Here is a 26992-nt window from a genome sequence, read left to right as displayed (position 1 = left end):
ACTGTCGAAGTCTCCTCACAGCAGTAATATCCCCAAGATTTTCTTTCACATGACAAAGGAGAGATTAGAGTTCCTAAAAATAACGACTGGATTGCCAGATCTTCTGCCAAACCTGAGCAGCTTTAAGACAAGGCTGCACTTTCAAAACTTGGGCCTGTTAACCAAAAGCCAAGTGTCTTCTTCTCACCCTATTTGAGACAGAATAAATGAAAAATTATAAATAGGGCATATGTGGCTGAGAAACTAGTGACAAAAGATGAATACACGAACCAGAATATGCTTGTTTAGTTTTAAAATGGCCTCATTATTTTATTCTTTGAATGCAATCATGACTCACTTCCTCGACATTCTGTTTTACCCTTGCTGCAGCTCCAGAATCTGTGAACATCTACAACTACAGGAAGTGGAAAAGCCTGATTGCTAGAGCACATTGTTCAGCTTCAGCTGATAGCAGCGATAAGTGAACAACAAAAACTTGGTATTGCCTGGCATGGACAGTCTGGATGGTGGCGGTAAGAGATTGTCTCTACCTGCAGAGTATCCCAAAAAGTAGCGTAGCATTTTCAGTGGGATAAAACGCTACATCCAGATAAACAGAATCATCTTTTTGGATCTTTACCTGGATGATTGAGCATGTATCAAGATACATGTAGAGCAACTGCATTAGCAGCAGAAAACTGTCCTCAGAATAGTATCTCTATAATATTGAGATAATATTCTTGATTTAATGTTTGCTAACAAAGAATATCCCCCAAAACAACTTAACTTTAGGTGGGCTTTTGTTCTTTTTTTTTAGTCTCATTTACATATATGACATCTGTAGTCTTGCCCATATTCTGTCAATTTAAGGCACTTCAATTCTGTTTTATTCATATAGCAACAATTCACAAGAATCACCTCAATGTGCTTTATATTGTAAGGTAAAGACCCAACAATAATATACAGTCAGAAAACACCCTATGAACAAGCACTTGGCAACAGTGGGAAGGAAAATCTCCCATTTAACAACAAGAAACTTCCAGCGGAACCAGGCTCAGGGAGTTTGATAGTTGCTAACAATTAAATACAATAGTTTGTCTAATACAAAATAGTGAGTGATAGAAGGTGAGTCAAAAAGAAACACTGTCCGTTCACAGTCTACATTCAAACCTACAGTCAAGTTAGAATCACCATGTCATCTCCACACCAGATCGGCCCCAGTTGGCTGGTGGAACAGAACAGTGCTAGCCATCAAACTACTGTGCAGCTCCAATTGAAAAGTCTTTTTGAAATAGAGTTTACCTTAAAACCACAAGGACTAATGGCACTATTTCAAGACTTTTATGACATTGGGGAAGTCAGAAACATGACAGCCACAGTTTGGAGTTGACTCTATAGCTATACTGTGCCTGTAGTTTGATGCTTAGCAACCCTAACACAATGGAATTCCCTTTCTGCCAATTTAGAAATCCATCAGCTAGTCAAATGATTCAGACTATTATTTTTCAGCAGTTTTGGTGGGCTTTGCAGCTATCTGGGCCAAGAATTCAAATCCCATTTTCTGGTCACTATTTAGAAAGGCAGCTAAATTAAATAACGCTAATAGACGATGCTAATCAAAAGCTAGTCAGCTACCTTTTGGCATTTCAGCAAACACAATACTCCTTTTTACTTCACACTGACTGATGTCAAAGATTGGCCAATCAACTCAGATTATAAGCAGACCATAAAGGTTCCGATACCAAAAAGTTTGTTCCTAGCTTACAGAATGTGCATGTTCACATGCAGATATCTGTTTATAGAGATTATCTTTCTGTGCATATTTTGAATGTTTTACTGCTTGACAAACCAGAGATTTCCTAGTACTTCAAGGTTTTTCAACCAAATTCGTCTTGCAGCTTAGGTAGAATTGCAGCAGTAAATATGTCAGACAGGACCACATGAATTTAGTACAGAAAAAAGACACAAACGGGTAAACACAATTTTATAAAGCATTCTCCAACATTGTTGTTTATATGAGAAATATTCAAACTTCTTGTACTTTCCTCGTCCAACCCCTTCCCATCATTCCTCTCTGCCACTACCTTTCCTTGCCAAACCTCGCCCTGTGTCTTCCAACCCGCCAGCCCATCGAACAGCACAAACCACTGCAAGAGCATTCCAGGAAGCTCCTCCAAGACATGGCAGGGATAAATCATGAGGAATAATGAGGGCTTGTTTCCATGGAGGGTGAGCGAGAACAGAGAGCTTACAGATGCTGTGCTGTCCAGTCATCAAAACAAGACAAACACGCATGTACTCAAGCGGAGAGATGATATGCTACTGGGTGGATCTGTTTGCATAATTCTGTTGCACTGATGCCAGACTGAACTGAGAGGCAGTGATTTACATCCTAAAAAAATGAAGCCAACTGAAAAAGTACTCTAAAAACGTTGTAAATGCAGTCCTTGAAACATAGGTACATACTATTTCCATAAATATAGTTTAAGTCCACACAGTAGACAATTTATTAGGTACACCTGTTCAACTGGTCGGTAATTCAAATATCTAATCAGCACGTCACATGGCTGCAACATATGTGTAGGCATGTAGACACAGTCAGGACCACCCGGTGAACCTTGTGAATCAGAAGGAGGAAAGGTGACTTTGAACGTAACATGGTTGTTAGTGCCAGATGGTCTGGACTGAGTATTTGTGGACTCTCCTGATCTACTGATTTTCCCACACAAGCATCTCTACGTTTTACAGAGAACGATCTGAAAAAGAGAAAATATCAGGTGAGTTCTCTTTGCAAAATTGCCTTGTTGATGCCACAGATCAGAGCCAGACTCCTTTGAACTGACAGTGAGGCAACAGTACTTTTAAATGGCCACTCGTCATAATTGAGGAATACAGAAGAGCATCTCTGAATGCACAACACATTGACTCTAGAAGCATATTCAGCAGAACGTCACATCATGTGCTGCTCCTTCCAACTAAGAACAGGAAACTGAGGCTACAGTTCACCAAAGACACACAACAGAGGTTTGGCCCGGTCGGATGAATCTCAATTTCTTTTGCGCAGTGAATCTTAAAACCCAGAATAAACAAATAGATTAAAATACCGATACTAGCATGAGATAGACAATATTTTAACATTAATGACATACTTTGACTTCTAGTTTGATAAAGATAAAAAAAAATAAAGGTGTTGGAAATTTCGTGTCTATTTCGGCAAGTAGGGGCAGGAATCACAGAGTTACTTAAAGGATGATATTTTCATAATACATTGATAGTATTGTGGTGATCATGGGATATAACCTTACATGTGTACAGGTAATGACAAAAAAAAAATACTCCTAAAAGTGATTAAGCACGTCAGGTGTTACTTCTATACAAAATAATTTACATTACTAGTAAAGTATTGCATGTATGTCTTAAAAAATGAAATTTGGTGCAACTTTATCACTAATGTAAGGAAGTGATATAGGATATATTGCTGTACTGATATTATGCCCCACTCCAAAGAAAGGTCCACAGCAATGGCTAATCAAGTGTCAACCACCTATTTGTCTAAAACTAATGAGATGTATTACAGTGGAACCCCGACTTACGAAATTAATTCGTTCCCGAGGGTCTTTCGTAAGCACCCAACGCGCCATTTGAGTGAACGATAGGCTACAGGCTAATTGCTAACTGCAACAACAATACGTCGTTCAAGTGGAACAGCGAAGCGCAAGTACGAATGCCAAGGGGGTTGTCACATGATTCAGAAGGCATTGTGGGCATTGTAGGCATTCTGGGCTCAGCCAATCAGAGCCAGCGGATTTCGTTTCACGGGCATTTTGCCGTAACACGGGCAGAAATATTGCCGTTAAGTGCCTTCGTAACTTGAATTTTTCGTTAAATGGGGTATTCGTAAGTCGGGGTTCCACTGTATTTATATTTATTCTTATTATTACTCTTTTAAATTTTGCTCAACACATTTTTTCCAACTTCACAAATTATGACCTCGCAACGGCTTTTTTAAAAACTTCTGAATAAGTGGTGACAATAGTGGGATATGTACAGTCCCAAGAGCAGAAAGTGGCAAAGCACACAAGAACGGCAAAAAATGCCAAACAACAAGTGATAGAGCCATGGAAAGTAAGTTTGTTGTTTTCAAGTGTTTGGATGCACTAATTTGTTTTCAGTGACAATAAAGATAAACAGTGCAGAACTTTGTAACTGTTTTTCAAAGTGCTATACTATTATTATTATTATTATTATTATTATTATTATTATTATTATTATTATTATTATTAATAATAATAATAATACTCTCATTTATCAGGTGGTCACAAACACTACTCCAAATTGATATCTATTTAAAATTCTTAAACATTGTTTATCTGAAGCTCAGGTTGAAAGAGAGAGAGTGGTATGAGGAATCAACACAGGAGTCTTCTGTCTAACAGAGAGCCTCTGTTTCCAACACTCAGCCTAGGTTTCCTGACAGACTTTAGGCAAAACGCCAGCCACAGTGCAAACAAGTCTCCTCATCAACATAGGTGCAATACTGGCAGATAGAAGCCTGTAGAGTTTGTCTTCTGTGTGCTGTGGAGCATCCTCAGAGCTCTAATAACAGACATCCGCAGCGAGATGACTGTGGTCAAACAGAAAGAACTGAAAGAAAAACAGAACATGAAAAGGAGCCAGAAACTATTAGCTGCCTTCATCAAGGCATGTTAGTGGATGTCTGTCTTTTGCATGTTTATACTGACATTTTCATAAGCTTTAAAAGTTAATGACTGAACTGCATGTGGTTACTGACTTTCAACATTTCGCAGAATTAGGGTAATTGTTTCACTGACAACAAGATTACAGTGGTGTTTGCAAAATGGCTTATGGACGTTATGGAAGAGCCCAATGACAAAACATTTTCAGTACTATGTATTTCCTTATATTTTGTGATAAAAAGTATATAAGGCAAAAACAGAGTTTGTAAAATTGTAATTAGCTTGAAAGTCAATATTTGGTGTGACCATCTTTATTCTTCAGCACAGTCTGAACTCTCTTAGGCAGCTTTCTCATCATTTCTTTAAGTCGTCTTCAGGAATAGTTCTCCAGGCTTCTTGAAAGACATTCAAAGCTCTTCTTTGGATGTTTCTGCCTTTTGTTCTGTTCTCTGTCAACATGATCCCACACTGCTTCAATAATGTTGAGGTCCGGGCTCTGGGGAGGCCGATCCATGACTGATGGTTTTCCACTGTGTGTTTTTCTATCCATGTATGATTTTACTGCATTGGCAGTGTGTTTGGGATCGTTGTTGTGCTGAAAAAGAAAGCTGTTTCTAATCTGATGTTTTCCAGATGGTGGATCAAAATCTGATAGTACTTTTCTGAGTTCATAATTCATCAATTTTGACAAGATCTCCAACACCACTGACTGAAATGCTGCCCAAACCGTATCAGAGAGTCCACCGTGTTTTACAGATGGCTGTAGACACTCACTGTATTTCTCTCTTGATCTCCTCCAAACACAATCATTTGAACAGATTAAAAAAAACTTGGATTAATCACTCCATCAGATCTTTTGCCCTCATTTTCAATACAGGTCTTGTGTAGCTGTCATAGCTCAGTCTTTTCTCCCAGTTTCCCTCCTTTAAGAATTGCTTCCTGATGGCCACCCTTCCACTGAGACCATTTCTGGTGAGGCTTTATTGAACAGTAGATGATCAGCTGAAGGTCCACATGAATCTCTCAGGTGCTGTATCAGGTCTTTTCTGGATTTTTCCTTGTTTCTTAAGTACATGGCTTTCTGAATACTGTTAATCTGTTGTAAATAGTATTTTTAAACCTGACACATCTTCTTTGGCCCTCAGCTTGTCCTCAAAAATTTTTAAGGATATCTTACATACCATATATCAGGTTTTTGACATAGCGCTGGTTCATATCTTAGATTAGGAGCCTTTTTATGCTTCAGTGTTAGTCAGTGTTAAGCGCCTTAACAAACAAAAAACATTTGTCTATAAATGGTCAGCTACAAGGACTGTAAACTTGTAAGTCATTATATAATCAGCACACTTTTGTCCTTCTTGTCCTACAGTGGAGCAAAAAAGTATTTAGTCAGCCACCGATTGTGCAAGTTCCCCCACCTAAAATGATGACAGAGGTCAGTAATTTGCACCAGAGGTACACTTCAACTGTGAGAGACAGAATGTGAAAAAAAAATCCATGAATCCACATGGTAGGATTTGTAAAGAATTTATTCGTAAATCAGGGTGGAAAATAAGTATTTGGTCAATAACAAAAATACAACTCAATACTTTGTAACATAACCTTTGTTGGCAATAACAGAGGTCAAACGTTTACTATAGGTCTTTACCAGGTTTGCACACACAGTAGCTGGTATTTTGGCCCATTCCTCCATGCAGATCTTCTCGAGAGCAGTGATGTTTTGGGGCTGTCGCCGAGCAACACGGACTTTCAACTCCCGCCACAGATTTTCTATGGGGTTGAGGTCTGGAGACTGGCTAGGCCACTCCAGGACTTTCAAATGCTTCTTACGGAGCCACTCCTTTGTTGCCCGGGCGGTGTGTTTTGGATCATTGTCATGTTGGAAGACCCAGCCTCGTTTCATCTTCAAAGTTCTCACTGATGGAAGGAGGTTTTGGCTCAAAATCTCACGATACATGGCCCCATTCATTCTGTCCTTAACACGGATCAGTCGTCCTGTCCCCTTGGCAGAAAAACAGCCCCATAGCATGATGTTTCCACCCCCATGCTTCACAGTAGGTATGGTGTTCTTGGGATGCAACTCAGTATTCTTCTTCCTCCAAACACGACGAGTTGAGTTTATACCAAAAAGTTCTACTTTGGTTTCATCTGACCACATGACATTCTCCCAATCCTCTGCTGTATCATCCATGTGCTCTCTGGCAAACTTCAGACGGGCCTGGACATGCACTGGCTTCAGCAGCGGAACACGTCTGGCACTGCGGGATTTGATTCCCTGCCGTTGTAGTGTGTTACTGATGGTGACCTTTGTTACTTTGGTCCCAGCTCTCTGCAGGTCATTCACCAGGTCCCCCCGTGTGGTTCTGGGATCTTTGCTCACCGTTCTCATGATCATTTTGACCCCACGGGATGAGATCTTGCGTGGAGCCCCAGATCGAGGGAGATTATCAGTGGTCTTGTATGTCTTCCATTTTCTGATGATTGCTCCCACAGTTGATTTTTTCACACCAAGCTGCTTGCCTATTGTAGATTCACTCTTCCCAGTCTGGTGCAGGTCTACAATACTTTTCCTGGTGTCCTTCGAAAGCTCTTTGGTCTTGGCCATGGCGGAGTTTGGAGTCTGACTGTTTGAGGCTGTGGACAGGTGTCTTTTATACAGATGATGAGTTCAAACAGGTGCCATTCATACAGGTAACGAGTGGGGGACAGAAAAGCTTCTTACAGAAGACGTTACAGGTCTGTGAGAGCCAGAGATTTTCCTTGTTTGAGGTGACCAAATACTTATTTTCCACCCTGATTTACGAATAAATTCTTTACAAATCCTACCATGTGGATTCATGGATTTTTTTTCCACATTCTGTCTCTCACAGTTGAAGTGTACCTCTGGTGCAAATTACTGACCTCTGTCATCATTTTAAGTGGGGGAACTTGCACAATCGGTGGCTGACTAAATACTTTTTTGCCCCACTGTATGTAGCAGGCACCAAAATAGATTATGCAAATATTTTCTCATAGCATATGTTAAAACAATTACCATCATCACACCCTCATAAAAATCAGTATAGGTGCCATTAAAATACTATAAAAACACAGAAATGCTTCATAAACCCAAATGAAAAACCCTTAAAACCTTCAAGCAACTGTCATTCAATGCCCTGGGCAGTGTTTGGCATATAAAGGGGAAGCTGTGGCGAATTAAAATAATAAACACACAAAATGAAATCAGTGCAGCGCTGCAGTTATCTTCATGTCTGGTGAACTGCAAACTGCTGGCAACAAACCTCATTGTGCTTCATGACAAATTTACTGCTCAAGGTCAGCGAAGAGGCGGCCCAAAGCGTTGCCTAAATTCACATTCGTATTTGCACAAATCGTAACCGCACTTTTACAACCTGAAACAACGAGCACGGCGCTGGCATATTTGTGTCCTGTTTGTTTTTGTTCAAGGGTCATTTCCCTGGAAAAGCCAACACAAATGTTTGCTCCCAAGTAAATCAATATTGGCATTTGCACATTAACGCATCTCTAATTTTCATCCAGATTTACAATTTCCCTCCATCTACAGTCCTTTCCCTTCTGACACGCAAACCTACTCTCTTCTCAAAACATTTCCTGTCGGCTGTCTGTCACCACCAGAACGAATGACTCATGACGCTATCCTGATTATTCCCCAAATTGCCACCACAAATGACTTTGCCCGGTTTTAGAGGTATTTGGCAGATTTCTCCGTGGATGTTTTGGGAACACATAACTTTTGTTCCTATAGTAATATTTGGGTAGACGAATGGCTTGAGGGGAGGTTTTTTTGGGGAGAGGAGTTATGAACTGGAGAGGAAAATAAAGGAGAGGAGAGACATTTCAACATTTCTCCCCACCAGTCACAACTAAAACCACTAAGTATACAGCCTTTTTACACTCTTCCCCTCCACCCTTTCCCTTGCTTCTCATTCACTCATTCCTCCGCTCCTTCCTTTTCATTTGCTCTCCCCTTTTTTCTTTATTTTTTGTTACCGCTGATTGGGATTAAATGTGGTGAGTGGAACTGTGATCCCACAGTCAGTCAAGAGGCAGAAATAAAGCCTTACATGGCGTATTTGCCCCCAAGTAGTTCTTTTTTTTTTTTGCACATGTATTTGAAGTCACTGATCCACCACAATATTAAAAACCACTGACAAGTGAAGTGAATAAAATTGATCATCTTGTTATAGGACAATGTTCTGCTGGGAAACCTTGGGTTTTGGCATTCATGTGGATGTCACGATGATATGTACCACCAAGCAAGACAATACGCCTCATGCCACTTCAAAATATTCTCAGTGACAGCTCAAGGAACACAACAAATATACCGAAATTACGATCCCAGTTCAATAGCACTATCAAAATCCAATCCCAGTAGGGCCCCACTGCTAATCCAAAGGAGCTGAAGACCATGATGCCAAAGTCCTCGTACAGGATACCCCGAGAGGTCCGATCTCCATGCCCCAAATGGTCAAAGTTATTTTGTTAGCAATGCATAGTTATGGCTGATTATGGTACAAGATAAAGCCACTATACTAATAATAATGCTTCATGCATAGCTGGTAAGTATCAGCAGTTTCTGAATGATGAGGTGTAATTGAAGTGAAATTAGGGGTTGATCTGAGTGGGCGATCATTTACAGTGAAAAATAATTGTGGGAAAACGAAACGAAACCACACAAAAAAACAGAGGGCTGCCAAGTACAAATGAGGCGACGATGTTTTCAAAAGATTTTTTTAAGTATATAAAATTGTTTTAAATTATATTTAAACTGATAACGTTATTTGTGTAAGGACATGTCACATGCTACTCAAAAGTAATCAGAATCATGAGTCTTTTTATTCTCTGTGTTGGATCAAACAGCCAAAATCTTAAATACTTAAATAACTGAACCAACAGATGCACCAAAACAATCTAAACAAAATGTTAGTATTAATTTACAAAATATGGCAAATTTATATTTCTTCTTGTCTTTGCATTTATCTACTCCCTCATTTATTTTGCCTTTTGCGTAATTTTGTATTTCATGGATTCAATTATTAATTTTCAACCTGTGCTGATGATTTCAGCAGTTTTGGTCCTCCGTAGATGACTGTATAAGCACTATAACCCACACCATTACAAATGGTAACTGGTAAATGCCTGTATTTGTATAGCGCTTTACTTAGCCCCTAAGGACCCCAAAGCGCTTTACACTACATTCAGTCATCCACCCATTCACACACCCATTCAGTGTGTGAATGGGTGTGTGAATTACAAAGAAATCTAAGTGGAGATGTGCACTTGCATGAAGTTAGCCAGCGTGCTGCTCTGGATGACGTCACACTGCAGTCTGAGGCAGGCAGGTTAAAGCTTTTTTGCCGGACTGTGCATTTTTCCATGCAGTGCTAAAATTGATTTAAACAGCCTGAAAAAACCCATAAATGGGCTTCGCTTAACATTTGCAATAGTGCTTCAGGAGGGGGAAAAACCGTGTAGAAAAGCAACTTTTAAATTCCTGCTATTCCCGATGCAATGACCACAGTCACAGTTTATCTGCTGTATGTGTGGTGCATTGTATGTGCTTGTACAATAAGTAAAAATATGTGTACTTCTATACAATAATAAGGTGTGACAAAGACTAGAATGCACAATGAAGACATCAGTCTCATCAGTAACAAAAGAAGACAGTGAAGATCGTGTCTTACCTTCACTTCACATTTCTTGTGGCAGGACAACCGGCACGCTGAAATAAAAGAGGCAGCATTATGTGCAGTTGTTAATTTACACCCACAGGAGCAAAAACCATTAACAACCGTAAAGAGACTAATGGATGTTTCCTTTCACATAGATCACAAAATGAAGCTGAAAGCAGCAACTGTAGATGTGTGCTCAGTATTGGAAAACAATTAAAGTGCTTAGATGGTGTGGAGAGTTTAGAATTGCAGCGCTGTACTGCTGAATGCACTGAAACTGAAATAAGGTCAGCACCATCCCTGATGCCAACATGCTGTGGTGCTGCCCTCAAGTGGTCACATGAAGCAAACATCCATCCATCAGTTTGCATTTCACTACCTTAATGTTTCAGGCAAAAGGTGAAACATTGATGCAAAAATCAATAGCAAATGCAAGCCAAAGTGATTGAAATGAACACAGAATGTTGATTAAACAGTGATAAATTGGACTTTTAATGTATGTTCTAGACTGTTAATGGGTCACACTTGAATCAAGGTGGTACAAGTCTCCTCAGCACATAATAGTAACAGTCTGTAATCAAATTTTATTCATTTATTAATGCAAATTTGTCTTTTTGCATGTTTGAAGCAAACACTCTTTATGAAAGATGGTCAGAAGTTTCAGGTCAGAAAGGTTAAGCCTTTGCACAGAAACCTTCAAGCTGCATTCTTTTTAACTACCAGGAGGGGGCGAATCCTCTATTTGAAAACAGGTATATAGGTATGTGAGGAAATAAACCTTCTTCTTTATGGATTTATGACCTCAGCAAACACTTTGAAGATACGCGTAGGATTCCAATCATTAGTTTGAAGTGTTACTGATTACAACACGATGCTTATTTTACAAAACAAAGTCCTATGTAGGGTAAAATACACAGGGTTGCTTGCTTTATGACTTTGCTTAATATGACTTTTCTCCCCCATTTTTAGTCAAAGTCAAATTTATTTATATAGCACATTTAAAACAACAAATGTTGACCAAGGTGCTGTACAATTAAGATAACTAAAAAACATAAAAACATAGGAGACATGATAAAAGAAAAGAAAAAGAATCATAAAATTAGAAGATTTGAGTAAGATATAACATAGTTAAAAGTAATACAAACTCATTCTGATTTAAAAGCCAAGGAATAAAACTGGGTTTTCAGACGGGTTTCAAAAGTGTCCAATGTTGGGCAGGTCCTGATGTGAAGGGGCAGTTTGTTCCATAGTTTAGGAGCAGTTACAGCAAAGCCCCGATCTCCTCTGTGCTTTAATCTGGACCTCGGGACAGCCAGGAGCAATTGATCCGCAGACCTCAGTGATCTTGCAGGAGTGTACCAATTTAAAAGATCAGAAAGGTATGAGGGTGCTAACCCATTTAATGCCTTACAAAAAAAAAAATCTTAAAATTAATTCTAAAACTAACTGGCACCCAGTGCAATGATGCCAGTATGGGGGATATGTGTTCACGCTTGCGTGTGCCAGTTAGTAACCGTGCTGCAGCATTTTGGACCAGCTGTAGACGGCTAACTGATGACAGACTAACACCAGAGTAAAGATTATTACAGTAGTCGAGGCGAGATGAAATGAAGTCATAAACAGCTCTGTCAAAGTCTCTAAAACAGAGAAATGGCTTCACTTTAGCAAAGATTAACCTTTTTGTATGTCTTTTGTTTATCTCATTCTTTGACATTCAAAGGGCCTCCCTGAGAGTGTTTTTTAGCTGATTTTAAAGCAATGTATCTGGACGATTGCACAGCACATAGTCTTATTGTCACATCTAATCCTTTACAATAACCAGCAATGTGCTGCATAGCAACCCTTCCTGGTAAAGGACAACAAGGAGTTTTAGATAATTATAATTGTCCAGGTGTTTGTGAACATATAGTACACTATAGCTCTAGTTTAACAGGACAGAAAGTACAATAAATAAAAGTGTATGCCTTCTTTTCTTTTCTGTACCCATATCTATCACCCAGCGTCGTTGCTACCCACATTTCTCACTCTTCACCCTAGCTCTGGCCCCCTCCCCTACCACTCATCCCTTTCCCCCTCTTTCCCCCTCTTATCTAGGCTAATGCAGCAGCAGCAGCCATGCTAATTTTAACACCAAATCCTCAGCCAAAGCCCTATACAAGCCCATTCCCCTACTGCTGGGCTTTTCTCCCCGTTTGTCATCTGGCCTCTGCTAAAGACACTCTGTTTGTACTGTAGTTCAAAAATGGGGAGAGCAAGGGAAAGAGTGCAAAGACAGATAGAGGGAGACCAGAGAAAAAGAAACAGAGGAAATGTGAGGCTGCCTGGGAGTCTTCTAATGTTAATTTCCCTTGGACTTTTCTTGGAGTGACAATAAAACCTTTAGTACTTCTAAAATTAGACTCAAAAACATGTGACTGGATCATTGAGGAAGAGGGGGAGGCAGGGGCTCAAAGGCAAGAGGGAGAGAAAGCAAAGCTAAAACAGTAGACCAATGCATACATAAATAGAGCGTACAGCATAAACAAAAAGGATGTGTATATTAAAAATAGACTTGGGGAGAGAAAACATTCAAATACAAATAAAACTTTGTTTTAAACCTTTCTTTAATGTAAACCTGAATGGCTTAAATTATGCTAGAATCAAGCTTTAGCTGACCTGCACTGAACTGAACTGTGCGGCAGTTTTTAGAGAGAAAATGCTTTCTTGATGCTAGAGGTGTGAGGAAAATGGCTAAAATGCTTCGAGCTGACCGGGAGGCAACAGTAACTCCAATAACACTTACAACCAAGGTATGCAGAAGAGTATCTCTGAATGCACAACACATTGAACTCAGCAGCACAAGACCATGTCCAGGACCTTCTTTTAGTCAGGCGATGGTGCTAACTTCTGTAATAAAGATGTCTAGGGGTTTGTTAAACTATTTGCCCACACTTTTTTTCACAGACTGACACTGTTTATAATAATGTTTCTTAAAGTAAAATTGGGTCATAACTCATAACATAACTGATATACATCTATTTACTGCCACTTCCAGGTTGCAGAAGCAGCAAGTCTAAGGAAGATTCATGTGAAGTCTAAGGAAGGCAGTTGTTATAAAATGGTCAGTTTTTATATTTATAAATGAATCTCACCCTCAGCCATTCTGGGAATCCAACCCCTGCCTGGTCATAATTTACTCGGTCTACTGTCTTACGTCTGCTCAGATCCACTTTAAAGCCAACATGCTAGACACCCACCTTTGCAGATGAGGCCCTCCTTGGTGATGGCCTGCTTGCATATATCACAACTCTTGGCCTTCTTGAATGGCTTCAGCTTAAAGGTGTGCGTGTGGACGCCCTCCAGCTCGTCGGGCTGCGGGAAGAAGAGGAAACGAGATCAGGAGTGCATCGCTACAAATCGATGGAAGCAGATCCAAAGCCAATCAAAACACATTCGATACATCTGGCTGCACGTGAGAGTTTCACCTCAACTTTTGATGATTTTTGGTTTCAGCTAAGCTGTTTCCTTGTGTCTTTGTTATACTGAATAGGAGGGTTAATGTCCGAAACAGTGATGCAACTCAAACAAGTCATTTTTCTACCTTATAAGGCCCAAAAGACTGTTGCGTGCAAATAAGTGCACTCACACTGACACACACGCGCACACACAGAGACACAGCCCACCCAACAGCATAGGATGTTTTCACTTTGAAGTTCTCTAATTAAATGACTAATTAACGATGGAGTGAAAAAAAGGCCTTACAGCAGCCAGCAACCTAAAAAACTCTAGGAATGATGCTTGCCTGTGTGTGTTCGTGTGTGTGTGTGTGCAGTATTGTTTGCAAGTGTGTGTCCGGGGCTTCATTTCAGAGCAGCCTGAGGACACAACAGCTCGAGAAACTGTGCAAAGCAGTGAAGAAGAAAAATCAAAAATATTGTTTTACGCATGCTGATGATGATGAGGAAGAAGAAGATGGGGTTGCAGCTGCTGCGAGCATGTTGCTCATGACCAGGATAACAACTTGGAGGATCCCAAAAGACCCTTGCAAAATTAATTCCATGACTTGTGTAATTTATTCCTGACATGCAATGACATCTCGAACGCTGTGTTAAAATGTGGGTTTCTCTCCAAACAGCTGCACATTACTCCGAATTGATCTGATTAGTCTGTCCTGCAGCTTGGAAAATGCACTCAACGCACGAGTTTTTCCTTTGAAGGAAACCAGCCGATGAACGCTTCAAAATGTGCTCAGAATAGACGAGTTGGTTTAGGTTTCTGAATGTTTTAGGCCTTTATTTTCTTTCTGACTTGCTTATGTGGTTTGATCTGGTTTTATTTTATCATACAAAGGTCTGTGGGTTGCTTTGATGCAGTTACCCCAGTTCGTATGGCCAAAAAGACAACAGGCAAATCCCAGATCTCTTCTTTTGTCATTTCATCATGTGACATCATCACTCAGAATTGCACTTAAAGCAAACACCCTGCTAGATCTCCCTCTTTCCCTGTTGTCCAAAGCCCACTTTTCCTAACAGCCTCCTCTGTGAGTCATAATAATGATGCCATTTCCTTTGTGTATTTGTGCAGCTGGCCTGGTTTGGGTTGAGCTTGGCTGGGCTGTAAATCTGAGTTTGCTTTATTGAAAACAGTATTTTATATACACCTCCTTCCAGATATCACCTTGAAAGGATGCATGAATGAGTCAATGAATTAAGACATTCCTCGAACATTCCCACGAATATAAATCATTGCGAGGGCTTTGGAATATTTATTTCTGGCAAAAGGAGAAATCAATCTTTCTTAAGGTGACCTGGTCTTTACCTGCAAACATAGTTTTTTGTTTTTTTTTAACAGATTAACAGTTGAAGAGTTAACTGATTATCTTATTCAACATAGGCAACATTGCTGCCACATCATGTTGTGCAAGTTGCTCACTGTAAATAGATCACTGATCACTTCTCCTACAGAGGAGTGATTGGTTTTAAGTTTTTCTGCTTTCTGTGTCTTTCTTTAAGTAGATAAACACGCTAATTGTTTCTACTTGCACCAGTTTGTGTTGATGTCTAAAGGTAAGTCTGTAATTCTGTAGTAGCACACAGTAATTGATTTTGTTTGCAGAGCACCAACGATGAGGAGCTGTTTGGGGGAGGGGAGGTTCTGGTAGAAAGAGTAGCTCAGAGCAGCTTATTTAAAATGCACAGGAAATGCATGTGCACGTGTCCACAGTGCTCCTGAAATTTACTCATTACCACTCACAGATTGTGGTCCATCTCTAAACCAAAGAACAAGTGACGTCTTACTTAGGACCACTATGCAACAGATAGCTCCTACTGCCACCTACAACATAACCTTCTACCACAAGTACTGTTTGAAATGCCGTGCTGTGGAACCTTAATTTTGTAACATTTTGCAAGGAAAATGGGGATCAATTTACGAAAAATGTGCAAATATACAAGAAAATGTCTAATGAGCTTCGAATGAGCTTAAAAGTCAATATTTAAGTAATCTTCAGGAATAGTTCTCCAGGCTTCTTGAAGGATATTCAAAGCTCTTCTTTGGATGTTTCTGCCTTTTGTTCTGTTCTCTGTCAACATGATCCCACACTGCTTCAATAATGTTGAGGTCCGGGCTCTGGGGAGGCCGATCCATGACTGATAGTGTTCCACTGTGTGTTTTTCTATACAGGTATGATTTTACATTATCTCTCTTTTCCCCTTCCTTAAGAAGACTTCTTGATGGCCACCTATCAGCTGAGACTATTTCTGATGAGGCTTCAGTGAACAGTAGATGGATTAACTGAAGAGCCAGATGAATATCTCAAAATCTGTGTCAAGCCTTTGCTGGATTTAGACCTGCCACTTTTTTTGTCCTCCATTTCCTTAAAATTTTAAGGACACACTCCAGAGAGTGAAGTAGAATAGAATAGAATAGCCCTTTATTGTCACTGAACATGTACAATGACATATAAATAGTAAGACAGCAGGATTAAATAGCAAACAGGAGAAATGTATACAATCAAGAGAAATATATATAAAAATTAGAAAAAGCCACAACCTAGAGAACAAAATAGTTGCAAAGTGCTTGGAAGTAGTGCAAAGAAAAGACTTGGTCTGAGTACAGAGTTCGTTTTTGAGTGGCCTGAGTGATGAAGGGTTACTCACGCCATGGCTTGGGAGTGTGGGGGGATGTTGTTTGCTAACAGTCTGAAAGTCCCAGGGTAGGAACCTGTTTGTGAGTCTAGAGGTGTCGGACCTGATTGACGTGAGGGCTGCAGGTCAAACGGGTGGTGGGCAGGGTGCAAGGGGTCACCTGTGATGGCCCTGGTTTTCCTGAGACGGGGGGATCTAGTGATGGCCTTCAGGGGTGGCAGAGGAAAGTCAATGACTTTTTGGGTGGTATTAATTACCCTCTGCTTAGCCTTCCTGTTCTTAGTAGTAACCCCTGAGTACCAAACACTCAGGCAGTAGGACAGCATGCTCTCCACTGAGGTGTGTGAGAAGGCCAGCAGCAGCTTCTTCTCCAGGTTATTCTTCCTCGGGATATGGAGGAAGTGCAGTCACTGCTGGGCCCTCTTTACCAGGGCGTTGGTGTTGTTGGTCCAGGTGTGATCAGTGGAGACGTGGGTGCCCAGAAACCTGAAGGTGGAGGCAGATTCCACCCGTTATCCTTTTACAATGGCAGGGGAGTGATGTGTCTGTGCCTTCTGAAGTCCATTATGAGCTCTTTTGTTTTAATGAAGTTCAGCTTCATGTTGTTGTCCAAGCACCAGCCTCAATCAGCAAGTCGGACAGATTGAGGCTGGTTAGTGAAGAAATCTTTAATCCAGGAGCAGGTGGCAGGGGGGGATCTGAAGGTGGTCAGTTTGGTAGTACAAAGACTGGACTTAAAATCAGCAAAAGAAAAAAGGCCAGTGTTCGAAGAAAGACTTTAAACAAACTTCAGTAAGCCTGAAGAACTATTGATGGAAACCACTTTAAAAAAAGTAAAAGAAAGTTTGGCTTCTTGGCAGAAAAATATAAAAACAAGTAGTGGCTCAAGACTTTTGCACATTATTATAGCTCACTGCTTTTTCCCATTGCTAATTTTAATCACTTCAACTACAACTAGACCTACTACATCTTCAAAGGACTGTAGGTATGATGAGGCTCACTGATGAAAGCTGCACTAAGTCGTGTAATCCTTTGCTTCATCATCTTTGAGCTCATTTTCCTGTTGCTTTCCAAAGCTCCCTGGTCTTTTTTTCCCCTCCTCCGTGTGCTGCAGTCAATTTGGCTCAAAGCTCTTTTCAAAAGTGTGTTTCTCAGCGTTTTCGCTCCCATATCTCCCTAAATCTTAATAGCTTTTGTCACACTGTGACACTCTCGCTATAAGTTCCAAAGAGGAATCCTGGCTGACCTTGGCTAGCCAGCAGCACACACAGCATATTAGAACAGGTAACTTTAAACAAACAATATGCTGCATGCATGGTGATAATTCATGTAAAAAAATTAATTATGAACCACTGCAACATCTATCTCTCAAACAACCTTGTTTCTTCCATTTGTTTGTTCTGCTCAACAGCAGCAGCTCAGATTGATACAGAGGCAGACTAAACATTTTATCCATATATACTGATTAATGGAGAATTGGTTGAACGGACAGATTCAAAAGTACTGTGCCAGGTGAAAACATGATATAGGAAAAAAAATTAAAGTATTGCTTGATAGTGGTATAACGAGTATCTCCTCAACACTGTTTGCACTGACTTTAAGTGTAATATGAAATGTTACTGTAAAACTGTTAACTAGCTAATGTTACTACAATTGCTAGCCACTGTAAAAAATTGTCTTGATTTACAGAAGCACTAAAAGGTTTCTTGAATTGCCACCAAAATGGCTTCAAAAGTAAGTCACTCGCCATAGACTGCTGTGTTAACATGTCTAGCTCTATAGCAGAAATAAATGTTTATGCTACAGCATGCTACAAAACCAGTTTCTGTCTCTATAACTTAAAGGCTATTTTATTAAAACTTATGTAATTTTTAATATAAAAACCTACTCATTTTAACTTTATTAAGACTGAACTTACACTATACAACATAAGGGGTGAAGCTTTGAGAGATGAGTAGGTATAGCCACTCTCTGTTAGATAGCACCTTAGCTAATTTGTTTCAGTGGGCTGTGACTGGGGTGTTGGTGCTTTTTGGAACATTTTCAATGCAAAATATGTGGCTCGCTGTATGGTTAGCAGTAAGAAGACCATAGAAAAAGGGTGAGCTTTGAGTTTTGGTGAGTGACATTCAATCATTTAGGGGTTTTTTTGTATGTTACTTAGCAACAACCCATTGACTATGTTATGTCCAACTATGGGCTATGCATGTTGAAAACGAAAACCAGAAAGTTTCTAGGACCAAATATTACATCCACTACCTATAGATAATACCAATTCATATGACAAAATCTGTTTATAGCAGGTTTAGCAGATTTCAGTGTGTATGAAATTCACCCCTAGGGTTACTATATATTCTTAATTTTATCATCTTCAAAACAAAAACATCACAGTGGGCCAGATGCTAACAGTGCTAGCTGTGTGGAGTTTGCATGTTCTCCCCGTGTCTGCGGGGGTTCTCCCTGGGTACTCCGGCTTCCTCCCGCAGTCCAAACACATGCAGTTAGTGGGGATAGGTTAACTGGTCAATCTAAGGCTATGTCCACACTAATCGTTTTCTCTCCGTTTTGGCCTCCCATCCACACTGAGACGGCGTTTTCCGCTCTTGAAAACGCATACATTTCAAAACGGAGCTGCCCCATCGCACTGTGGACACTCGAAAATCAGACTTTCTAAAACGATGACGCATTTTAGTCATGTGATGCAGTCATGTGACCAATTAAACAAAGATAGCGGAGTGCATTATACAGCAGTTGTTTTGATTGCTCTCAATTTTGACAGCCCTAAAAAAGATTAATATCAGTTTGTACATGCTCCAGATAGCTTTTCTTCAAATTATGTAATCCTCATTCGCTTTTGCGCATGCGCAGGACTGGAACGTAAGCGTTTTCGGCCGCTTCAATGTGGACGCGCAACTCTGTGAAAACGACTGAAAACGCTAGTGTGGATGCGGAGCGTTTTCAGACAAAAACGCCGCTTTCAAATCTATCCGGGCTAGTCTGGACGTAGCCTAAATTGCCCATGGTGTGAATGTGAGTGTGAATGGTTGTCTGTCTCTATGTGTTAGCCCTGAGACAGACTGGTGACCTGTCCAGGGTGCACCCCGCCTCTCGCCCTATGACAGCTGGGCTCCAGCACCCCCTGCGACCCTGAAGAGGATAAGCAGAAGCGAATGGATGGATAGATGGATCTGGAAGACATTCAGATTAAACATGAGAGCAAACACCTGCTTAAGACTGGCATTTTTTGCAGCGTGGGCCTTGCTGAGCTTATAAATAGCCTTTAAAGCTCCACAGTCTCGATGTTAAAGATGACCTGGCAGAAAGCCGGCGGCTAAACCAATCAGACGCAACCAGCTGTGTCACAGTCAGGTGCCATGGTTACCTGGCTGCCACAGCAACTGGGGTCAACATGTCCTGTCAAACAATGATAGATGGGCTGGGGGAGAAAAAACATACAACCACAAGTTTACACACACACACACACACACACACACACACACACACACACACACACACACACACACACACACGTATAAACATGAATACACAGCCTGGCGCACAGGCCCACTGTGAATATCGAGACAACAGAAGTGCAAATGGCACTTGGATTTCTGCCATGTAGCATCTGGGATTCAACTTTTTTTAAAAAAAAAAGAAAAAAAGAAGAAAGAGAAGAAGGGCCTCAGCAGCTGAAATGGCTAGTAATGAGCAACGAGATCATGCGTTTACAAATGAAACGACTCTTCAAGTTGAAAAAAAAAAATCCAACTTGAATCATGCTTTTTCATGAATACAACATGAACCGAAGCAAAACGCCTTCTTTTCAGCATTATGGAAAGCTGATGTTACTTTCAGTGGTATTGTGATAACCCTAAAAAAATGCATTTTGACATTTTTAGCACACAGCAGAGGACAGCAATGTAAAAGAGAAAGAAAGCTGTCCTCTGTGTCGTGCTAGAAGGAGACTCCCACGACAGGCTTGAGAGAGAAAATGGAAAAGGAAGTTATGTGGAGAGACAGAGAAACCGAGACAGAAAAAGAGAGGCTCAAGGTAAGGGAAATGGATGGATCTGGAGAAAAAATAGAGGGAATAATGGGACAGAGTGGACAGGCTGAAAGAGGAGAGGAGGGGTTTCTCTGAGTATGTGTGTCCTGGCATATAGACAGGAGGCCCAGTAAATCAAGGCTGTGTGCTCTTCTCCCCCAGTTGCACTTAGCTAATGAAAAGCATCACTACGCTACCTCGACCGCGACCCCACTTAGAGCAAAGATGTGGGAGGAGGAGAGGGGGGACAACTTTCTCAAAGGCATCGTTCTGTCCTTCTGATCAGAAATTATACATGAACACGAACTAGTCCTGGAAAACACGCGTAAAAGTCATTTATATCAATCCACATATATGCACATGCTGGACTGTTGGTGATAGACACATTTGTATCGTTTGTATCTTGGATGACTGCTTCGTGTATTTCGAGAAAGCATCTTGCTTTTATATTCACAGTGATTCACATGGATACCCACACGTGGCAGGACTTGAAGAGTATATTAAAGTATTGTGAGGAACCACCTTTAGCAGCAATAACCTGAAGTTATTGTTTTCTGTATGACATTATCAGTCTCTCAGATCATTGTGGAGGAAATTTAGCCCACTCTTCTATGCACCGTTACTTCAGTTTATTGAGGTTTGAATTAATTTATGCAGAGCTCACTTAATGTCCAGCATTTCAGTTAGGTTGAGTTCTGGACTTTGACTAGAACATTGCAGCACCTTGACTGTTTTCATTTACAGCCATTCTGTGACAGATTTGCTGAAGTGATCATCTTATCGCATGAACCAGTGTGCCCAGGCTTAAGTTGGTATATAAAGGAGGTCATAGTTGACGCAGTGACTATAGACCAAATCATCACCCCTCCACCACCGTGCTGATGGTCGGTATGCGGTGTTTGTGTTCATATGCTTTGTTTGGTCTGGTCTGTCCAAAGGACATTGTTCTAGAGGTTTTGTGGTTTGTTTAGATGCAGCTTTGCAAACCTAAGTCATTCTAAAAAAATAACTTTTAGAGAGAAATAGAGGAAATCCTTCCAAATAAGCCGTTTTGCACTTTCTCATTGCAGAATGGTGGACCGCAGATTATTTGAAAATAGTCTTATGACTCTCTATAATAAGATAATTGCTGATGTCTTTCCTTTGTGTTGTGTCATTGCCCCAGACCTGCGAGCTGCAAGAAATTCTGATTTTATCAGGATATTTATCTCACTTGCTAATGATCAGGAAACAAGCACATTTGATTAGCAGCAGATGACTACTACTGATTCTCTTAATTCCTATGGAGGCAGTATAGGTGTACATAGTTTTTTTACAGCACTGTTTTGAGTTATGTGAAAACGTTTTTTTTTTGCTTGACTGCATCTGCCCAGGAAAAAAAAAAGAAAAACTTCTATGAACTAAGCCAAATACAAAGCTAAAAGAAAGTAATTGGCAGATAGACAAACCAGCTGACTGCTAATATTGCTTTGCATCGTTTGCAAAAAATATAAATCATTTGCTAACAAGCTAACAGCCATTAGCTACATAAATCTGTGGCTGCTTAGCAATTTGAGGTGTTGGCACCATTTAGAGCCTTCTGAACAGTTTGGATCCCTGGATCAACAGGCTACTTTAGCATTAGCTCATGACTTAACATTCCAGCCTTTTCTCACTTCTTGCTACTAAAAACGAAGTTTGGCCAAAATGCCAAAGTCAAAGCTTCAAAAAGGTAGACCATGCATCAAATTGCTAATGTCACAGTGGCTTTGTCCATATTTTGTATATAGGCCATACTGACACTACAGTTTTTTAAATAACCAAAACGTAATTAAAGGTTAGTTAATTTGAATACTATATTAAGTTAAAATGTTAAGGCTGTTTATGTTAAAAACTATATTTAAGCCTTGATACATTTAGCTAACTTGTAGCTACAAAATCCGTTAAGAAACATAGAAATAATTTTCCTTCGTTATATAATATTAATGTAAAAGTGTAAGAAAAACAATGCTGTGAATATGCTACATTTACATTATCAAGAGGCTACATTTTAAAACCTAATAAAATGGAAGCTCTCATATTACATTTACTAAAAAATTACTAACGTGTGCTGAAACACAACTGGGGCATAGGCAATATTTTTGTTGGGTACGTAGCTTAAATCTTACTATATCTTTCTTACATCAAGATATATTGAACCTGTTTTTCTGGCTATGTTTTTATTATTATTTATTATGATATAAGAAAATGAAACATAGCCATCTATAGCCCATCTATGGTCACCAGTTCTGTCTGAATAAAGTATGGCACCAAACTCAAGAAGCCCTTTACAGAGAGCCTACACATATTTATACCAATATTTGTCAAGAGAAGAAAGCCTCAGTGTAAGGGTACGTGTTTGTAGTCAACATATCCTGTTTATGCAAGGTGCCTTTTGAGCTGCTACATCTGGCAGCTCAGAAGGCACCCTTTTCGCATAAATCCCGGATGTTCAAATCTGGAATCTCTCTCTCACACACACACATATATATAGGAACATAAATGTCCCCACATCCAGCTTCATTCCCATATTCATGCAGACCTCCACATATGGTTCCACTTATAGCACAGTCAGAGGAAAGTCTTTCTGCATGAATTGAAAGAATGGTTGGAGGAAGGAACAAAGATGTGCAGTATTATCCTGGATAATGACGTAATTTGACACAAATCCTGGAGCTAATTAATTTTTCAGCAAGTGTCCCCCTATGTGCAATAAACATCTCCAAGAGACAATAGTGAAGTAAATACAATCATTTAGAAATTAAAGTTAGTAGCTGGAGACATTTTTACCCGAAGGTTAGGGGTTTTCTGCATCATATGTAACAAAATGTGCAGAATGCTTATCAGCAATGCCATGTGAGACAGAAATGAGACATGATTTTCCGAATGAGTGACTACCTGGCTGATAGATGAGTCGGACAGATGGAGCAAATGACTCAATATGTAAAAAAAAAAAAAAACAACTGTGGGGGGAGGGGGGGGGTTACCAACCAGTCAATGATTCAATGAAACGAGCATGAGGAACAGGCCCACAGAAATAGAAAAGCCCAGCACCCCCGCAAGATGAAAAAGCAGAGCCACACCTGCTTTCAATTTCAACCAAATTGAAATTCGGTCAGGAACAATGGGCGCCTTTGTGAGACATAGAGCGGGAGCAAACAAGAGGGAGAAACATAAAAAGAAACTACAGAACCAGGATGACATTTGTAATGTTTGTATATAAGAGTCTGTGACAGCATTTACATGCTTTGGGCAATTACTTATTGTAGAAAAAAAGTTTTCCCAAACACATGAAAGCTATGGCGGTGCAATGGATTGTTCAATAACTCTTTACTGAAGCTGATGTCTTTACCAGAATCTGAGTGAAGAGCAGGAAACACTTCTATACGCTATTTGTGATCATTTTCACGGAATTCAGAGTCTTACGTTTGTTTATCTGATGCTTTCATACTTTAAATATACTTGTACTCTGCTGCATGTAACATGTGACTTAAGTACTTAAGTACACTACGCAAGTCAAATACTAAAGTATTACTTGAGTTTTTGCATGTAAAATACATTCAGGTGTTGTTGTGTGTAGAACAGGTAGTACTTGCGGCTTTCTAACATAAAACTGTGTATTTTAACCCAACCTAAGATCTTTATGTAATGTTAACTAGTCAGTTTTTTTCCAATCATTCAGACGCAAACCACTTGCACTTTTGCGGTCTTCATTTCAGACATTTTTCTACATTGCTGTGTTTGAGACTGTGTGAACAAACCGCGGACTCTACATTTTATCTCAAAGACTAGTTGTTCACTGTTTTTTGTTTAAAGAGCCCTGCAGCAATTTATCATAGCAGTTTCATAAAAGTGACACTCTCCTAAGAGGTAGAAGAAACAGTTGTCACCATCATCAGAGTACCAGGTGAGATATTGTGAGTTTTAGGCCATAGTATGAGTCAAATTCCTATTTCCTAAGACTCAGCTAAACAGCACCTTTTGTGTAATTATTAGTGTAATTCTTCATAGCTTAGATTTGACAAGGGGATGGAAACACTCCTTAGAGATTTTGCTCCATATTCACATGACAGAATCATGCAGTTGCTGTAGATTTCGCAGTTGTACATCCATGATGTGAATCTCCTGTTCCTCCACGTCCCAAAGGTGTTCTGTTGGACTGAGATCTGGTGATTGTGGAGGGCATTTGAGAACAGTGAAAACATCTTCAAGTTCAAGTAACCAGTTTGAGATGATTTGAGTTTTGAGACATGGTTATTCTGTTGGAAGCACCCATCAGAAGATGGTACACTGTATTATCCTGGCCATAAAGGTCATAAACAATGCTCAGTTGGAACTAAGGAGCCCAAAATGTGCCAAGGAAATATCTCTCACACCATTACACCACCAGGCTGAGCCGCTGACACAAGCCAGGATGGAAACATGATTTCATGTTGTTTGTTCCGAATTCAGACCCTACTATCTGATGTCTGATATCAATCAGAAATCGAACCTCCTCAAACCAGGCAAGATTTTTCCAATTTCCTTTTGTCCAACTTTGGTGAGCCATGAATCCTTTTGAATATTTCTGTCAGCGTCAGACTTTGTTCACATTTAAACTCTGCATCACCTCACTGTAAACTCTGCTCCTGCTGCCAGCCTCCGCTCTCGAACTCTCTCTGAAACTGCAATCTCAGACACACAGATGGCATATCAAACAGCTGAAATTAGCACTTTGGCTATCATCAGTCCTCAAGAAGCTTTGCTCTGCTTCTTTCACCAGCTTTAGGCAGCACAAAACTAAGGTTTCCCAAAATGATCCTTGTCAGTTTGATGTTGTGCCGTGCCCCAACATTTATGAACATTTCCTTTTATAGTAAATAACATAAGGGAGCGTGAAATGCCTTATCAGGATAGTCATTATTCTGGTTATAACCCCCAAGGGGCCTTCTTCACTGTGATTATGGCTACGTTAGTGATTGCCAGGAAAGAAGTGCCCATAATCAGAGACTGTTACAATCTACAGACATAGTTTACTCAAACAACACTTTAAGAACAAAACCAGACAAAATATATCCTTTCCTGTCTACCTCTATACACTGTGGACATATGAATCAATGTAAAAGAACACACAAAAGACAGGAGTTCAAGATATTTTATTTATACTGCTGAAGCCAACAACCCCAGCGGACTCACTGACACTGTGGGCCAGTTGCCAGATTGTAGTAGATCCCAACATCAAGCATCAGCAAGTTGAGGGACACTTGTGTGTGTGTGGGTATGTGTCTCCGTTCTCCTCACTGCTTATGTGTGTGCAGCCTAGAAACATGTATATCTGTGCGTGAACCTGTGTGCGAATACTGTTTCCACGAGCTTGCGATACAATCAATACAAAGTGCAGACTGAGAGACACAAAGATTATTGGGCTGTGATCATGAAGTCTCAGCTGCTTATAATCATTAGTCAGCTGCTAATGAACTTAGAATCCATGTTTGCTAATGAGCTCTCCTCTCTTTGAGTCCATCTCTGGGGATTAAAAAGCAAACAAACACGTAATCATAGCGAGTACAGGACAAGAACACAACAAGGATGCAGCTTTGAAATGTAAATGTGGAAATGCGCATTACAACTTTGTGCATGTTGTTGAAGATGCTCTCTTTCATATACCTTCAATTTGCAGCTTTCTGCTACTTCTACTACTTATAGATGCTATTAATGTCTGATTAATTTATTAGTCAACTAGCAGTAGCTTTAGCAGTTTAAGCTATTGACTGTTGCAGTTATATCAAAAAAATACATATATTATTTTCATCTCAGCAAATGTGAGTGTTTGCTGATTTTGTTTGTTGTGTATACCCATCAGCAACTTCATCAGGTATACCTGTTCAACTGCCCGTAAACACCAATGTCTACAGTAGCAACTCAAAAAAGAGAGAATGCACAGACTGCTTCGAGCTGATAGGAAGGTAACAGTTATCCAAACATCCACTCATATAGGTATGCAGAAGAGCATCTCTGAATGCACAACACAATAGTCCTTGAAGCAGATAGGCAGCAGAAGACCACACTGGGTGCCACTCCTGTCAGCCAAGAACAGGAATCTGAGTTATTGGCTTACCAAAATTGGACAACAGAACATTGAGAAATCATCGCCTGGTCTAATTAATCTCAATTATTTCTGCAACCGTCAGCTGGTAGTGTCAGAATTTGGTGTTAGCAGCATGAAAGCATGGATAAATCCCTTGGATCAGCAATTCATATTGTTGTTGGTGGTGTAATGGTGTTGGGGATATTACTTGATTCACTTAGAGAATGTTGGGGTGATGGGGAATTTGCATCTTTATTATTACTTTTTATTGATTTTTTTTTAACATCTACAGAATCAATATATGTTGTAGGGGTGGCAGAGCAGGTCAGCCACTAATCAGAAGGTCGGTGGTTCGATCCCAGGCTGCC

At 40.1% G+C, this 26992-nt stretch overlaps 1 protein-coding gene across 5 annotated transcripts in view; it reads right to left on the bottom strand.

Annotated features, from left to right (window-relative positions):
* Positions 1–26992, bottom strand: part of LOC102296553 (tensin) — a 133297-nt gene that overhangs the window by 82752 nt on the left and 23553 nt on the right. For all 5 annotated transcript variants that reach the window (XM_005920208.3, XM_014332989.2, XM_014332991.2 and 2 more), the window contains exons 2-3: positions 13606–13720; positions 10382–10419 (exon numbers count right to left, since the gene is read on the bottom strand). In XM_005920208.3, coding sequence (XP_005920270.1) covers positions 10382–10419; positions 13606–13720 — 153 coding nt within the window. The remainder of the gene's footprint in view (positions 1–10381; positions 10420–13605; positions 13721–26992) is intronic.

This window comes from Haplochromis burtoni, unplaced genomic scaffold, assembly GCF_018398535.1.
Source record: "Haplochromis burtoni strain Fernald_Lab_line unplaced genomic scaffold, NCSU_Asbu1 Contig_38, whole genome shotgun sequence".
NCBI lineage: Eukaryota > Metazoa > Chordata > Actinopteri > Cichliformes > Cichlidae > Haplochromis > Haplochromis burtoni.
The sequence above is the reverse complement of the archived record's forward strand: the minus strand, read 5'-3'. Positions and strand labels throughout refer to the sequence as shown.